Source organism: Rhinopithecus bieti, unplaced genomic scaffold (assembly GCF_001698545.2).
Source record: "Rhinopithecus bieti isolate Rb0 unplaced genomic scaffold, ASM169854v2 scaffold_30337, whole genome shotgun sequence".
Taxonomy (NCBI): domain Eukaryota; kingdom Metazoa; phylum Chordata; class Mammalia; order Primates; family Cercopithecidae; genus Rhinopithecus; species Rhinopithecus bieti.
In genome coordinates, this window is record NW_016813238.1 from 485,887 (window position 1) to 502,975 (window position 17,089).

The following is a 17,089-nucleotide window of genomic DNA, read 5'->3' on the forward strand; positions in this document are numbered from 1 at the left end:
GTTTCACTGTGTTAGCCAGGATGGTCTCGATCTCCTGACCTCGTGATCCGCCCATCTTGGCCTCCCAAAGTGCTGGGATTACAGGCTTGAGCCACCACACCCGGCCTAATTTTTTGTATTTTTAATAGAGACGGGGTTTCACCATGTTGGCCAGTCTGGTCTTGAACTCCCAACCTCAGGTGATCCATCTGCCTTGACCTCCCAAAGAGCTGGAATTATAGGTGTGAGCCACCGTGCCCAGCCGCCTTTGTCGGTTTCCTCTCTTATTCTCTCAACAACCTTCCTCCCTCCTGGGACCCCTATGTTTGCTTCCGACTTCCTTGGAATCTTGAGGTCAGCAGTTGCAGTCTGTCTCCACCAGCATCCTGCCGCTCCCCGGTAGGTGCTCCAGTCCATGTGGGTCTCACTCTCCTGCCGTCTGAGAGGACAAGGGTCCTTCCATCACCAACCTACACCTCCTGCACCTTCAGTTCTCCTCTTTTCATTGGCCCTTTCCCTTTGTTTCTTTTTAATTTTAATTTTAATTTTATTTTTTTTAGAGACAGGATCTATCTAGCTCTGTTGCCCAGGCTGGAGTGCAGTGGTGCGATCACAGCTCACTGCAGCCTGAACTCCTGACCTCAAGTGATCCTCCTGTCTCAGACTCCCAAAGTGCTGAGATTGCAGGCATGAGCCACCAAGCCTGGTCCCTGACTTTTTTTTTTTTTTTTTTTTTGAGACAGAGTCTTGCTCTGTCACCCAGGCTGGAGTGCAGTGGTGTGATCTCACTGCATCCTCCGCCTCCCAGATTTAAGCCATTCTCCCACCTCAGCCTCCTAGGCAGCTGGGATTACGGTGTGCACCACCACGCCCGGCTAATTTTTATATTTTTAGTAGAGACGAGGTTTCACCTTGTTGGCCAGGCTGGTCTCAAACTCCTGGCCTCAAGTGGTCAACCCACCTCAGCCTCCCAAAATGCTGGGATTATAGATGTGAGCCACTGTGCCCAGCCCCTGCCTGGTTCTGAAGGCATCTGAACTGGTCTTCTCTCTGCCCAGTGAGAGTGAGGCATGGGAGGCCCTGGGCAGAGCAGGGGGTACCCAGGAAAGCAGGGAAGGGAGATGAAGACCTGGAAAGCTGGGTGCAGGCTGCATCCTGGACACCAGAGAGGAGGGGGTGGGTCACCCACTAGCAAGATCAGAATGGAAAGTCCATAGATGGGGACGGCTAGGAGGTGACCAAGTGTGGGCCATGCTCTCTTTGTTGACTGAGGGAAGGTGGGGAATGGGGCGGCTGGTGGAGGAGGGAAAGGAGGTTATGTAAGGAAAGAGATGTAAGGAGAAAGCAAGAAGGTTGGGGGAGGGCAGCATGGCCTGGAGCTGGCATAAGATTTACGGTCCAGAGGGCAGTTGGAGGGCCATCTTCATGTGCTGTGTGGCATGGGAGACCCTGGGTGACCCTGTAAAGGGGACACGAGATGTGTGGGCTACCTGCTTACTGTCTGGGTTTCCAGGAGGGCTGGCCAGGGAGTGCCCTGAGGCTGGAGCCAGGCTTGGCCCTGGGGTTGCTGGTCACCCTTCTCCTTTCCACCTTCCCCACTGCATGCTGAGTACACAGTGTGGTTCCTGATTCCATCCACTGATCGCAGGCACCTGCACAGCAGTGACCCTCATGTCTTTCTTCTTCTTCTTTTTTTTTTTTTTTTTTTTGAGATGGAGTTTCACTCTGTTGGCCAGGCTGGAGTGCAATGGTGCGATCTCGGCTCACTGCAACCTCCACCCCCCAGGTTCAAGTGATTCTCCTGCCTCAGCCTCCTGAGTAGCTGGGATTACAGGTACCTGCCACCACGCCCGGCTAATTTTTGTATTTTTAGTAGACAGGGTTTCACCATCTTGGCCAGGCTGGTCTTGAACTCCTGACCTCGTGATCCACCCGCCTCGGCCTCCCAAAGTGCTGGGATTACAGGAGTGAGCCACTGCATCCGGCTTCTTCTTTTTTTGGAGACATCTCACTCTGTCACCCAGGCTGGAGTGCAGTGGCATGATCATAGCTCACTGCAGCCTCAAACTCCCAGGCTCAAGCGATCCTCCTGCCTCAGACTCCTGAGTAACTGGGACCACAGGTGCACGCCACCATGCCTGGATATTTTTAAAATTTTTTGTAGAGATAAAGGTCTTACTGTGTTACCCAGGCTGGTCTGGAATTCTTGGGCTCAAGCGATCCTCCCGCTTCGGCCTCTCGAAGTGCTGGGATTACAGGCGTGAGCCACTGCACCCAGCCCTCTTCCTTATTTCCTCAGGCCTTTGCTCAAATATCACCTTGTGAGTGAGGCTTCTGTGAATCCCCGGTTTAAAAATCACACATCCTTGGCCAGGCATAGCAGTATTTGCCTGTGGTCTCAGCTTCTTGGGAGGCCGAGGTGGGAGGATCGCTTGAGCCCAGGATGTCAAGGCTGCAGTGAGCTATGATTGCACCACTGCACTCCAGCCTACGCAACAGAGCGAGACTCTGTCTTTAAAAAAAAAAAAAAAAAAGGCGGGGAGCAGTGGCTCACACCCATAATCCCAGCACTTTGGGAGGTCAAAGCGGGTGAGTCACCTGAGGTCAGGAGTTCATGACCAGCCTGGCCAACATGGTGAAACCCTGTCTCTACTAAAAATAAAAAAAAAATTATCCAGGTGTGGTGGCGGGCGCCTGTAATCTCAGCCACTCGGGAGGCTGAGGCAGGAGAATCGCTTGAACTCAGGAGGTGGAGGTTGCAGTGAGCCAAGATTGCGCCACTGCATTCCAGCCCGGGCGACAGAGTGAGACTCCATCTTAAAAAAAAAAAAAAAAAAAAAATTCCTGCATCCAAGCATTTTGTTGATCAGCCTTATCTTTCGCCGTAGCACTTGTCTCTGCCTGACGTTATTTGACTGCTGTTCTCTGTCCTCCACTCGATGCAGGATTCTTGAGGGTAGGGACCGGGTGCATTGCAGACTGAGTGGTGCCTGACCTTAGTGGCACGTGACTCATCTGTGTGCCGACTGACCAAGAGAATAAGTGGACCCTGGGGTACGGAGGAGGACAGAGTGGCTGCAGAGGGGTGGTGACTGCCCCGGAGTGCCCGTGTGGTCTTCATTCTTTGTGTCTGGGTCACAAAACATGTTGAAGAACAGGATTTGGTTCACAAACAGTAGGAAGGATTCTCCCTCAGTCCAAGAGCAGGCCATGGGTGAAAGGCCTTAAAACAACTGTCTAGGTGTAAAGATACCATGATAGGCTGGGTGTGTTGGCTCATGCTTGTAATTGCAGCACTTTGGGAAGTCCAGGCAGGAGGATCGCTTGAGCCCAGGAATTGCTTGAGCGCGCCCTGGGCAACTGGGCAACATAGCAAGACCCTGTCTCTACAAAAGAAAAAGAAAATTAGCCATGTGTGATGGCACGTGCCGGAAGTCCCACCTACTTGGGAGGCTGAGGCCGGAGGATTGCTTGAGCCTAGGAGGTCGAAGCTGCAGTGAACTCTGATTGCACCACTGCACTCTAGCCTGTGGGACAGAGCGAGCTCCTGTCTCCCTCCCCCCAAAAAATAAAAGCCTAAAACTGGTCAGGTGCAGTGGCTCATGCCTGTAATCCCAGCACTTTGGGAGGCCAAGGCAGCAGGATCGCTTTAACCCAGGAGTTTGAGACCAGCCTGGGCAACATAGTGAGACTCTGTCCCTATTTATCAATCAAAAACCAAAAGAATCTATCAGAACAGTTGTGATGGACAGCTTTGATTAGCTCCGACTCTGCACTGGCTGCTCGGCCAAGCCCTTGAATCCTCAGACAGCAGCAGCAGCAATCCCTGGGTCGTGGCCACTCTGATGGTGCCCATGTCAGTCATCAGTAATCGAGTGATGTTGGCTTAGGAAAGTTAGCATCCCCAAGGTCAGGCGGGTGGGCGGTGTGAAGATGGGGAGTCCGTCAGTGTGGCACAGGCTGTGGTGCTAACCCCTGCACTTACCCCTGGTATCCATTGGGTGGCATAGGCTGTTGCGCTAACTCTTGCTCTCTCCTGCCTCTCCTCTCCTAGGCATTTGCATCAAGTGTGGGCTTGGCATCTATGGAGCCCAGCAGGCATGCCAGGCAATGGGGAGTCTTTATCACACCGACTGCTTCACCTGCGACTCGTGTGGTAGGTAACCTCGTGCCCTGGGTAGCTCTGTGAATAGGACCTGCCACGTCACTCCCATTCCCCTCAAACCCCCTTGCACCTGAGTCCAGGTGGATGGACCACCCGGCTCTGGCCCAGGCTGGGCGGTGGAGGACTCTGTCTGGGGAGGAGGCGTGGGGCTACTGAGGAGTCTTTTGTGGGCGGTAGGACAGGGCTGCCCCCTGGTTGTCAGCTGTGGAGCCTCTGTGCCACACAGGGCACTGATGTCACCCAGCTGCCTGGGAACAGCATCAGAAGCCCATGAAGGACCTTCTGCCTGTCTGGACATACGACTAATATTTCTTTTTCCTGAAATCTATTTTTGTTGTTGTTGTTGAGACAGAGTCTTGCTCTGTTGCCCAGGCTGGAGTGCAGTGGAATGATCTCAGCTCACTGCAGCTTCTGCCTCCCGGATTCTAGAGATTTTCCTGCCTCAGCCTCCTGAGTAGCTGGGATTACAGGCACACGTGCCACCATGCTCGGCTAATTTTTTTTTTTTCTTTTTTGTATTTTTAGGTAGAGATGGGGTTTTACCATGTTGGCCAGGCTGGTCTCAAACTCTTGAGCTCAAGTGATCCGCCTACCTCGGCCTCTCAAAGTGCCGGGCATACAGGTGTGAGCCACCGCGCCTGGCCTGCAATTTATTTTTGGTCACGATTTTACACCCAACATAAACTATAAGTGTTATAGTTTAACCTAGACAAAGTTACAAAAAGAAAAAAAAGAACTATAATCTAACCACCCTAATAAATCACCACTCTTGATTTGCCCAGTGTTCTTCCAGACCTTGCCTTAATCAGACATCTTTTATTTATTTACACATTTTATAATTTTATTTATTTTTTTCTTTTTTTGAGACAGAGTCTCACTCTGTTACCAGGCTGGAGTGTAGTGGTGTAATCTCAGCTGACTGCAACCTCCGTCTCCCTGGTTCAAGCAATTCTCCTGCCTCGGGCTCCCGAGTAGCTAGGATTACAGGCACACGCCACCACTCCCAGCTAATTTTCGTATTTTTTTAGTGAGACGTGATTTCACGTGTTGGCCAGGGTGGTCTCTCTCTCCTGACCTCATGATCCGCCTGCCTCGGCCTCCCGCAGTGCTGGGATTACAGGTGTGAGCCACCTCGCCTGGGCAACAAGAGCTAAACTCCGTAGCAAAAAAAAAAAGAAAGAAAGAAAGAAAGAAAAAAGTAAAAGAAAAGAAAAAGTAGCTGGGTATGGTAGTGTGTGCCTATAGTCCCAGCTAGTCAGGGAGCTGAGATGGGTGGATGCCTTGAGTCCTGGAGGTCAGAGCTGCAGGGAGCTATTACAGCACCACTGCACTCCATCCCCCAGGTGACAGTGAGACCTTATCTAAAAAAAAAAAAAAAAAAAAACTTGTGAGTTTATTTTCCAATTGTTTGTTGCTAGAATATAAAAATGCATTGGATAGGCCGGGCGCGGTGGCTTACGCCTGTAATCCAGCACTTTGGGAGGCAGAGGCAGGCAGATCACGAGGTCAGGAGATCGAGACCATCCTGGATAACACCGTGACACCCCGTCTCTACTAAAAAAAAAAAAAAACAAAAAATTAGCCAGGCGTGGTGGTGGGCCCCTATAGTCCCAGCTACTCAGGAGGCTGAGGCAGGAGAATGGCGTGAACCCAGGAGGCGGAGCTTGCAGTGAGGCGAGATGGTGCCACTGCATTCCAACCTGAGTGACAGAGTGAGACTCCATCTCAAAAAAAAAAAATGCATTGGGTTTTCACATGCTGGCCTTCCACAACTTTGTGAAATTTGCTTACTCTTGTGTTTTTTTTAAATAGATTATTTATGATTTTCAGCATAATACAATCATGTCATCTGTGATTAACGATCATTTTACCTCTTGTTTTCTAGTCTTTGTGCCTTTCATTTTTTTCTCACTGTTGTTATTGCACTGTCTGGAACCTCTGGTACAATGTTGAATCTTAAGGGAAAGGCATTTCATATTTCACCACTGTGCCGATGTTAGCTGGGGGTTTTTCATAGATGCCATTCATTGGATGAGGAAGTTCCCTTCTGTTCCTAGCTAGGTATTATCAGTTTCTTCTGTCTCTGATGGGACTGCCTCTAACAGCGTGTTACTGGGTCCGCTGTGGCTGTTGCTTTGACAAGGACACCTCTTCGTTATTGGGGTCCTTCTCCTGGTGAACGTTGTCCTGCTCATGTTCATGGATTAGCAGGATTATTCTGGCTGGACTCGGTGGCTTGCGCCTGTAATCCCAGCACTTTGGGAGGCTGAGGTGGGCAGATCATTTGAGTTTGAGACCAGCCTGGGCAACATGATGAAACCCCATCTCTACCAAAAATAAAAAAATTAGCTGAGAGTATTGGTATGTGCCTGTAGTCCCAGCTACTTGGGAGGCTAAGGCAGGAGGATTGCTTGAGCTTGGGAGGTTGAGGCTGCAGTGAGCCATGATTGTGCCACTGCACTCCAGCCTAGGTGACAGAGCAAGACCCTGTCTTAAAAAAAACAAAAAAACCCAGCCTGGCCAACATAGTGAAACCCCGTCTCTACTAAAAATACAAAAATTAGCCGGGCATGGTGGTGGGCACCTGTAGTCCCAGCTACTTGGGAGACTGAGTCAGGAGAATCGCTTGTACCCAGGAGTAGGAGGCTGCAGTGAGCCAAGATCGTGCCACTGCACTCCAGGCTGGGCGACACAGTGAGACTCTGTCTCAAAAAAAAAAAAAAAAGATTCATTCTCAAAAATTTGCCCTAAGTTCAACTGATCTTAAAGTGAATGTGTTTATTAACCAACACATGTATTTACATTAGTAAAATATTTCTTTATATATTTGGTTTGGCAACCTTTTGCAGTAATTCTATCGACAATATATTCTCTTTAATTTTTTTCTGAAATTTTGTTATTATAACAATAACAACCTAGAAAACCACCCATAACCCAGTGTCTCATCTGTTGGAAGAGGGTGCTGAGAGCTGGAAGCGCGGCTCCATCCCTGGTCTCCAGCATTCCAGGGACCCCTCTCAACCCTTGTCCTTGCAGGGAGACGACTCCGTGGGAAGGCGTTCTACAACGTGGGCGAGAAAGTGTACTGCCAGGAGGACTTCCTGGTGAGTCCAAGCTGTGCCCTGGCGGTGCCAGGGGTGGGTACTGGGGCAGCGACCCTCGTTCTGACGCGAGTGGAGACGAGGCCAGGAGGCAGGTGTTAACTGGGCCACGAGTGCCCCTTTGTCACACAATGTGTCCTGGATCCTGTGTCCCCTCCCAGTATTCCGGGTTCCAGCAGACAGCCGACAAGTGCAGCGTGTGTGGACATCTCATCATGGAGATGGTGAGCCCCTGTCCCAGCCTCCTGGAGCCCTTCTGACATGGGTGGAATCTGAGGACCCCACCTTCTCCCCTGCTCCAGACCTGCCAGGGGTTCAGAGCCAGAGCCTCTCCCGGGGCGGTGCTGAGCCTCCTGCCCACGCTGACCTCAGTGCCCCGCCCGCAGATCCTGCAGGCCCTGGGCAAGTCCTACCACCCAGGCTGCTTCCGGTGCTCCGTGTGCAATGAGTGCCTGGACGGGGTTCCCTTCACCGTGGACGTGGAGAACAACATCTACTGCGTGCGAGACTATCACACGTGAGTGGCTGGCGCTGTGGCGCAGGCGGGACTCGGGCTGTCGTCTCTGGCTCCCCTGGAAGCACTGTTTCCCATTGGACTGACTGCCCTTCATTCTTGGCCTTTTGCCTTCTGCCTCCCCTTGTGCACCCAGGCTTGGGTAAGGCATGTGTCTCTGCCTGCATCCCCTCTCCCGGTGGTCCGGCCACCGGTCTTTTGCCTCTTCTCTCCCTGTCGTAGCCTGTGTGCTTCTCTACTCCTGGCACAGGAGACCCTCCTGGCTGCACTATCTACTGTCTCTCCCACTCCTCCCCTCCATCCCCTGCTAGGCCAGGCCTCTTCTGGCTGGGGCAGGGGATTAGGGTCTCTGCAGCCCCCTCCTCCTGCCCGTCTGATCCCCGATCTGTTTCCTCCTACTGGGACTCCAGGTTTATTCCTGGGAGCTCTGGTTCTGAGCAGGGCCTTGCGTGGGATTGGAGTCCTGGGCAGAGGTCCCTGGTACTTAGGGTGAAGTCAGGTCTCACAGTGGTCCTAGCTAGTGGTGCCCCAGACCTGGACATTAAGGAGAAAGGAACTCACAGGAAACATGGGGGTGGATGGCAGAGCAGAACCTGAAGCCATCCTGGAGGAGGTAATTGGGTGGAGATGAAATGGGCAGTCAGATAAGAGGCCAGGACCGGGCGTGGTGGCTCATGCCTGTAATCCCAGCACTTTGGGAGGCCAAGGTGGGGGATTGCTTCAACCCAGGAGTTTGAGACCAGCCTGGGCAACATAGCGAGACCCCATTTCTATTTTTTAAAAAAATGAAGAGGCTAGTACGGGAAGGCATGGCGGAAGCTGTTCCTTGTCTGCCCCGAGTTGTGCACATAGGGAGTGAGGGCCTCTTGGGCCACATCAGGGCGTTCCTGTGGGTGCCCCTGTCCTTGTGCCCTTGGTCTCTGGTCACTCAGCTGATCACTTCTGGTTTCCTTTATTTCTCTAGGGTTTTTGCACCAAAATGCGCCTCCTGTGCCCGTCCTATCCTCCCTGCACAGGTAGGAGCCACTTACCCAGAGATGATCAGGCGCCTGGCCCAGCCGGCTGCTGCCCTATCCAGCCTGGGTCTAGCCCAGGTCTTGGGCCACAGTGGGAGGGATGAGCAGATGCTTCCCTGCAGGTCCTTCAGGACTGAGGGGTGTGTGTCGTGCTTGTGCACGTAGGGTACAGCTGTCTCCTGGCACGAGATGGAGGAAAGTGGTGGCCCCTGCTGCTTGGCTGCCCCACTGCCAGCCTCCGCTCCATTCTCCATTGACGGAAGGGCTGTTCCCTGGGTCTTCTCACTCTGCAGGCTGAGGTGGGGGTGCTGGGGGAGCAGAGGAGAGATGGACGTGGTCTGTGTGGGAGCCCCCCGTGGGTGCTGTAGCTCTTCTGGCCTGGGGTCTTCCCACAGTGCTGGCTCTGTCCCAGGCTGGTGTGCCCGGCGAAGCAGAACTGGCAGTGCCCTTTCGAGACTCCAAGGAAGTGAAAACAGGCCAGGCACAGGGGCCCACGCCTGTAATCCAGCACTTTGGGAGGGCGAGGTGGGATGATTGCTTGAAGCCAGGAGTTTGAGACCAGCCTGGGCCACCTAGTGAGACCCCATCTCTACAAAGAAATAAAAAATTAGCTGGGTGTGGTTGTGCATGCCTGTAGTCCCAGCTACTTGGGAGGCTAAGGCAGGAGGATTGCTTGAGCCCAGGAGTTTGAGGCCGCAGTGAGCCGTGATTGCACCACTGTCCTCCAGCATGGGCAACAGAGAGAGACTCTATTTCTGGAAAAAAAAAAAAAGATGACTGGGCGCAGTGGCTCACGCCTGTAATCCCAGCATTTTGGGAGGCTGAGGTGGGCGGATCACGAGGTCAGGATATCGAGATCATCCTGGCTAACACGGTGAAACCTCGTCTCTACTAAAAATACAAAAAATTAGCTGGGTGAGGTGACGGGTGCCTGTAGTCCCAGCTACTCGGGAGGCTGAGGCAGGAGAATGGCGTGAACCTGGGGGGTAGAACTGGCAGTGAGCCGAGATCGCGCCGCTGCACTCTAGCCTGGGCAACAAAGCAAGACTGTCTCAATAAAAAAAAAGAAAAAAGAAAAAAAGAAGCAATGAGGTGAAAATAATGTCCACATCCATTGACACCCACATGACCCTCTTGTGGGCCTTTGTGTGTGCTGCGGGCTGTGGCCGCAGAGGATGCCTAAGGCCCATGTGTGTCTGTGTGTATGCACCTCTGGTGCCTGTCCTGCCCCACAGAAGCATCGTGGCTGTGCTCTCTGGGGCGGGCATGCACCTCAGCCGGGACAGGAGCGTGGTGTGTGGGAGTGTGCACTCCTGCACTTTGCCTCCAGTCCCTGCATGCTCATCGTGTGTGAACTCCGTCTCTTCCTCCAGGGCTGTGAGACAACCATCCGTGTGGTGTCCATGGACAGAGACTACCACGTGGCATGTTACCACTGTGAGGTGAGCCTGGGCCCCCAGGAGGCTGGCAACTGGGGTGGGCCTCCTCCCACGCGGCTCTCCTCTCCAAGTGTTCTGTGGGCTCACCTTATCAAAATTTTAGTTTTGCCGGGTGTGGTGGCTCACACCTATAATCCCAGCACTTTGGGAGGCCGAGGTGGGCGGATCACCTGGGGTCAGGAGTTCGAGACCAGCCTGGCCAACATGGTGAAACCCTGTCTCTACTAAAATACAAAAATTAGCCAGGCGTGGTGGCAGGCACCTGTAGTCCCAGCTACTTGGGAGGCTGAGGTAGGAGAATCGCTTGAACCCAGGAGGCAGAGGTTGCAGTGAGCCGAGATCGTGCCATTATACTCCAGCCGGGGCAACAAGAGTGAGACTCTGTCTCAAAAAAAAAAAATTTTTTTTTTGTTTATATATATTAGAGACAAGATCTCACTCTGTTGCCCAGACTGGAGCGCAGTGGCACGATCATAGCTCACTGGAGCCTCAGCCTCCTGGGCTTAAGCTATCTTCTTACCTCAGCCTCCTGAGCAGTTACCACCACAGGCTTGCGCCACCACATTCAGCTAATTTTGTTATTTTTAGTAGAGATGGGGTTTCATCATGTTACTCAGGCTTGTCTTAAACTCCTGGGCTCAAGCGATCCACCTGCCTTGGCCTCCCGAAGTGCTGTGACTACAACGTGAGCCACCGCGATGGCCTCACCTATTTTATGGCATCCACCCCATTCTATCTATCCGTTTCCTGCCCTGCAGAGAGTGAATTGGGGGAGGGAGTGAAGGTAGGTGCTCCCTGAGCAGCTGGAGGGGTCAGGGTTGGGGGCCCGGGTTCAGGGAAGTGGCTGACTTGAGTGATGGTTAGGCCATAGAAAGGACTGGATTTGGCGAGTGTCTGGATGTGGGGGGTTGAGGGTTGGGGGTTGGGAGGTATTCATGAGAACCCCAGCAAAGAGTGAGGGCGGGGTAAGAAGGGATGAGACGCTCTCATTTTTGGTAGCTGGAGATGTCCAGTAGACCTGTAAGTGGGCAGGGGTTCAACGACCCTGCCGACAGCTGTGGGAATTTGGGGTCACTGATGTGTGGCGCTCTCTTCTCTGAATCTTTTTCTTTTTTTTTTTGAAACGCGTCTCACTCTGTTGCCCAGGTGGCAGTGCAGTGGCGCCATCTCAGCTCACTGCAAGCTCTGCCTCCTGGGTTCAAGCAATTCTCCTGCCTCACCTTCCCAAGTAGTTGGGACTACAGGCGCCCACCACCACGCCCAGCTAGTTTTAGTGTTTTCAGTAGAGACAGGGCTTCGCCATGTTGGCTGTGCTGGCTGGTTTCAAGCTCCTGACTTCACACGATCCACCCACCTTGGCCTCCCAAAGTGCTGGGATTATAGGCGTGAGCCACCACACCAGACCTTCTTCTCTGAATCTTGGCCCTGGGAATTCCAGTTGCCTTGGCCTCCCCAGATTCTCAACTCAAGGAGACCATGGGGCTCCCCTGGGCAACCGGAGCAGTCTCCAGGCGGTCAGTCGGGCGGTGTGGGGTGTACCTGCTGGGTTTCCCTTCTCTGAGACATGATGGGCCTCCCTGGTCTGTTGTCCGGGGTCTGAGAGTCACTGTCATCTCTTTAGCCTGTTGTTCTCGTTATTGAAGGTGGGAGGGAAAATCCAATTTCTGTTCTTCTGTTCTGGCGGGAAGCAAGGGTCCCATGATGGATGCAGGGACGGCAGCTGAAGCCAGGGAGCATATGAGGTCTTCCAGGGTGAGTTGGAAAAGGAGGAGTGGGGGTCAGGATGGCTCAAGGAGCACCACCACTTAAGGACACACACAGGGGAAGTGACCACAGAGGGAGGCTGAGGAGGCCTGGGCAGGAGAACCCGGAGGCTGCCGGCGACCGCGCCCCAGCAAGAGCAGAGCAAGTGGCAGTGGGGACTCTGCAGTAGCAATCAGGGATCCCCTTGGGTGACAAGGTCTCCTGGGTGCAGGCGAGTGGCCCCATGGGAGCACTGATCGTGCCAGGGGACCCAGAAGGGAGGACAAGGAACAGAGATGGTCTGCAGAGGGGCCAGGGCTTCCCTCCAGCACTAACAGGATCTCCGCGTCCCTCCGCCTGCTGGGCCGCCCTGTGGACTGTGCGGCCTGGGGATTGTCCAGTACCGAGCACAGCAAAAGGTCGACGCTGAGAGTCAGAGCAGGGCAGGCGGCTGGTGGTGCTGCTGTGCTGCGATGACGCTGTTGGATGGAGATTGATACCTCTGGGACCCCGCACTCCTCCCTGGCCTGGTGTGCAGCGGTCGCTGGCAAGGCCCAGCCAGTGGCCTGTCGTGGGACAGGCGAGAGACCAGGGAAAGGAGTGATGTGGTGCCACTGCGGCAGTCCAGCTCCCTTCCCCGTGCAGGGCGGGCCAGGTGTTGGTGTCAGGGGCTCTGGATAAGGGGTCAAAGCTGCCAGCATTCCAGCCCCAAGCTCGCAAAGGTAAAAACAGTGAGATAAGGGACGTGAAGCCAGCCACCTGCTTCCCCTGGTGTCTCCAGGTCTACTCACCACTGCCTCTTCAGACCACCTGGGGGTGGCATTCATCCCTCCACTCTGCTCCAGGGACCCCTGTGTGGCCAGAGAGAACTGGTGGACACTTCCTTCCGGGCCCCCGGCAGCTTTGAGCACAGGGCCGCTCCCTCCTCCAGGCACTTGCTTCACTTTGCCCTTGGGGCTGCCGAGTTTTGGTTTTCTTCACTTTCATTTCTCCTTGAATCTCCCCAGCCCAGGCCTCTTCTCTTCCTACCTCCTCATGGAAGGTTCTGCTGCTTGCCCTTTTCTCTTTTCTAGGGATCTGCACTCCCTGGAAGAGGTAGTCTGCTGTTTCGTATTTAAAAACCATCATGTTTGGCTGGGCGCAGTGGCTCACAACTACAATCCCAGCACTTTGGGAGGCTGAGGTGGGAGGATGGTTATGAAGCCAAGGGTTCAAGATCAGCCTGATCAGCAGAGCAAGATGTCATCTCTACAAAATAGAAGGGAAACAAATTATCCGGGCGTGGTGGCACGTGTCTGTAATCCCAGCTAGAGGCTGAGGTGGGAGGATTGCTTGTTTGAGGCTGCAGTGAGCTGAGATTGCACCACTGCACTCCAGCCTGGGCGACAGAGTGAGACCTTGTCTAAAAAACAAACAATAGGCCAGGCACAGTGGCTCATGCCTGTAATCCCAGCATTTTGGGAGGCTGAGGCGAAGGATCGCTTGAGGTCAGGAGTTCTAGACCAGCTTGAGCAATATGAAACCCCATCACTACAAAAAATAAGCAAAATTCACAGGGTGTGGCGGGGTGCGCCGGTGGTCCCAGCTACTCAGGAGGCTGAGGTGGGAGGATCACTTGAGCCCCGGAGGTTGAGGCTGCAGTGAGCCGGGATCCAGACACTGCATTCCAGCCTTGTCAACAGTGAGAGACCCTGTCTCAAACAATAAACAACAAACGAATAAACAAAACACACCCAAACCATCAGGTTTTTATGCTGACACCCACGTTGACTGCCTAGTCCTCTCCCCGCAGTCTGACTTATATCCAGTGACTTCCTCTTGGATGCCTGAGAGGCAGCTCCAGTCCCCAGTGCTCCACACCGGGCTCCCCATCTCCCCTCTGGCAGAAGAAGAGTCTTTTTTTTTTTGAGACGGAGTTTCGCTGTTGTCACTCAGGCTGGAATGCAATGGCAGGCCTTCTGCTCTCTGCAACCTCCACCTCCCGGGTTCAAGCGATTCTTCACCCTCAGCCTCCCAAGTAGCTGGGATTACAGGCATGTGCCACTATGCTCGGCTAATTTTGTATTTTTAGTAGAGACAGTGTTTCACCATGTTGGCTAGGCTGGTCTCGAACTCCTGACCGAGGCGGTGATCCAGCCGCCTCAGCCTCCCAAAGTGCTGGGATTGCAAGTGTGAGCCCCTGTGCCCGGCGGAAGAGTCTTTATGTTGTTATGCGGTCCCCTGCGGCTCTGCTCCGCCCCTGGGTCCTCCCCGCCCCGCCTCGTGACCTCTGATGTGCGCTTGTCTGCTGACTCTGGGGCTGGGGGCTGTGTTCTTCCCTAGGACTGCGGGCTGCAGCTGAGCGGGGAGGAGGGACGCCGCTGCTACCCCCTGGCGGGCCACCTGCTGTGTCGTCGTTGCCACCTGCGGCGCCTCCAACCTGGGCCTGTTCCCTCACCCACTGTGCACGTCACTGAGCTCTGAACAGGGGAAAACCCGTCCCAGGGCCGGGGTGGGTGTGGGTGTGGAGGGAGGGCCTGCGTGGGTGGCCCCGGTCAGTGTCAGGGGAGCTCCCTCTAATCCCACTTTCCCACAGAGCTGCTGTCTGCAGGGGCCGGACCCCCGCGTGGAAGCTTCTATTTATTCACCGTCTGTGCCTGCTCAAGTCACCTCCCTGCGGGCCCTGCCTCCCACCCACCCCATCACCAGCTTTCCACTTGGAGGCCCTCTGGAGGACCCCTGCGCCCTGCAGCCTCAGAGTAGGCCGTGGGTCACCAGGCTGCAGAGGGCCCCTGCCCTGGTCAGGGGCGCGAGGTCACCCGGCTGCATTCCTGGGTGGGAGCTGCTGTCCGTTGTTCAGGGACTTGGGGACACCGCCCCCCCCCCCCCCCCCCCCCCCCGCAAAGCATGCTCCCAGGCAGGGTGTGGTCTGGAAGGCGGGGCTGGCAGGGACATGGATGGGTGTTCCTGCATCTCCTAGCGCAGTGCCTGCTGGTGGGTGGGAGGGTGCCTGGCTTAGGTGGGGTCCCAGGAGGGGGTGAGGAATGACACCCTTGGGGAGCGGGCCTGCAAAGGGCACTGCCTGTGGCCATGTGGTCACTGTGGGAATTGGTCCTGGGGACTTTGATGGGTGTTTGCGGCCCCACTTGCCGCCCTGCTCCCTCTTCCAGGGCTCCTGGCTTGGGTCCCCCAGCCCACTCCCCTGCTCAGCCCGGGAAAATGCCCCGTGCGGCTGCAGCCCCGGATATCGCTCAGGAGCGACGACGGGGGCGCTCTGGCCGCGCTGCAGGAAAGCCTGTGTTTGCACGCGGGGCACGGGGTTCCGAGACAAAAGGACAGGATTTGACTTAAATTAAGTTTTTCCCTTGAGGATATTTGCGTTTTCTTTAAAAGAATATAATTTTCTTCTAAGATCTTGGACCAGCCTTGTTATTTTTAAAGCAAATTCCAGCAAACTCACAAGTGTCTAATTTGTCTGTCATGGAGCTGGTTTTCAGGTGGTAAGAACCTTGTGGTTTCAGGACTTTTGTATAAATTCCTCTAAAACCTCCCCATGCGTGTCCGCCTTTCAGACTTTAGGGTAGTGTGGGGTTCCGTGTGTGTAGGGGTGTTGAGGGCGGTCGCCCCATGAAATGAAGTGTGGCGGTCCCTCCGTGCTCCCTGGGACACACTGACGGAAATGTGGGGTCAGGACGTGGGGGGCCCTGGTCCTAATGTGGAATCTCCGCGGGTTCAGGGGACATTTGGACTGAAGTCACTCGTTTCTGGAAGAGCCTGGACCCGCCTCTTGGCTGCTGCTCTCCCCTTCCTCCCCCACCTTCAGGTGTGAGGTCAGTGAATCACCCGCGGGGCTGGGCCAGGCGCCCGGAACCAGCTGGGGCTGTACAGGCCGAACCCAAGGGAACACCAGGAGGCCCCCACAGGGAAGTGGCGGCCCCGGAGTCCAGGGGGGCCGAGGCATGGCGCGGGCGCCTCCTGGTGGGCTGAGCCGGCAAGTACAGGAACGGTCAGGGATTCTTAACTAGGGACTTCCACAGCGTGGAGAGCGCTGCATCTCAGAGTGGGGCCTTCAGCGGGACAAGGGGCCACTTCCTGGAGGAAGTAATCCCAGTGGGGCCAGAGAGTAAAGTCAAGGTATGGAGGCTCCGGTGCTGGCTGTATTTATTTTTTAGACGAAGTGTTGCTCTGTCACCCAGGCTGGAGTGCATTGGCACGATCTGGGCCTACTGCAACCTCTGCCTCCCAATTAATTATCCCAAGTAATTCTCATGTCTCAGCCTCCCGAGTAGCTGAGACTACAGGTGTGCACCATGACGCCCAGCTATTTTTTTTTTTAAGACAGTCTTGCTCTGTCACCCAGGCTGCAGTGCAGTGGCACGATCGCTCGCGGCTCACTGCAACCTCCGCCTCCCACATTCGAGCAATTCTCCTGCCTCAGCCTCCCAAGTTAGCTGGGATTACAAGCATGCGCCACCATGCCTGGCTAATTTTTGTACTTTTAGTAGAGTCCGAGTTTCACCATGTTGGCCAGACTGGTCTGGAGCTCCTGGCCTCAAGCGATCCATCCACCTCGACCTCCCAAAGTTCTGGGATTACAGGCGTGAGTCCCCATGCCCGGCCTTACTTTTTGTATTTTTAGTCGAGACGGGGTTTCAGCATGTTGGCCAGGTTGGTCTCAAGCGAGCCCACCTTGGCCTCCCGGAGTGTTGGGATTACAGGCATGAACTACCGTGCTTGGCCTGGGCTGCTTTGCCTTTGAACTGGTCAGTTGCAAAGCTATTCTCTGAACTGTCCTCTCTGCTTTCTCCCTCAAACTTGCTTTGAGCCACGTTTCTCCTTATTGCCAACCCAGTCCTTCTCCTCCCCTTTCTCTGCGTGTGCCATGGTGGACCCTGCTCTTACATCCATGCGGTTGCCTCAGTGAACCCTGCTCCATCCCGGTCACCATGCACGCTCCTGCCAGCTGGCCTGAGTCATAGCAGCTTGGAGTCCCCCCAACCCCACCCAAGGAACACGCTTTGTCAAAGGTCACAGCCAAGGGAAGGGCAGTGGCCTCACTAGGCCACACTCTGCCCTTTCTCTTTGGGTCCCTGGGCCCCGCGTTGCCAGGGCTGGTGGCCGCCGCTCCACTTCCTCCCCCGGAGGTGTGCACT

The 17,089-nt window shown here is 54.7% G+C and overlaps 1 protein-coding gene across 10 annotated transcripts in view; it reads left to right on the forward strand.

Moving 5' to 3' along the window:
- Nucleotides 1-15,356, forward strand: part of WTIP (WT1 interacting protein) — a 24,270-nt gene extending 8,914 nt beyond the window's left edge. For 8 of the 10 annotated variants that reach the window (XM_017847879.1, XM_017847881.1, XM_017847875.1 and 5 more), the window contains 7 exons: nt 4,034-4,135; nt 7,181-7,248; nt 7,407-7,469; nt 7,632-7,762; nt 8,724-8,775; nt 10,149-10,217; nt 14,280-15,356. In XM_017847879.1, coding sequence (XP_017703368.1) covers nt 4,090-4,135; nt 7,181-7,248; nt 7,407-7,469; nt 7,632-7,762; nt 8,724-8,775; nt 10,149-10,217; nt 14,280-14,420 — 570 coding nt within the window. In that variant the 5' untranslated portion in view covers nt 4,034-4,089 and the 3' untranslated portion in view covers nt 14,421-15,356. The remainder of the gene's footprint in view (nt 1-4,033; nt 4,136-7,180; nt 7,249-7,406; nt 7,470-7,631; nt 7,763-8,723; nt 8,776-10,148; nt 10,218-14,279) is intronic. The other 2 variants (XR_001880631.1, XM_017847874.1) reach the window with 2 other exon arrangements.
- The last annotated feature ends 1,733 nt before the right edge of the window (nt 15,357-17,089 follow it).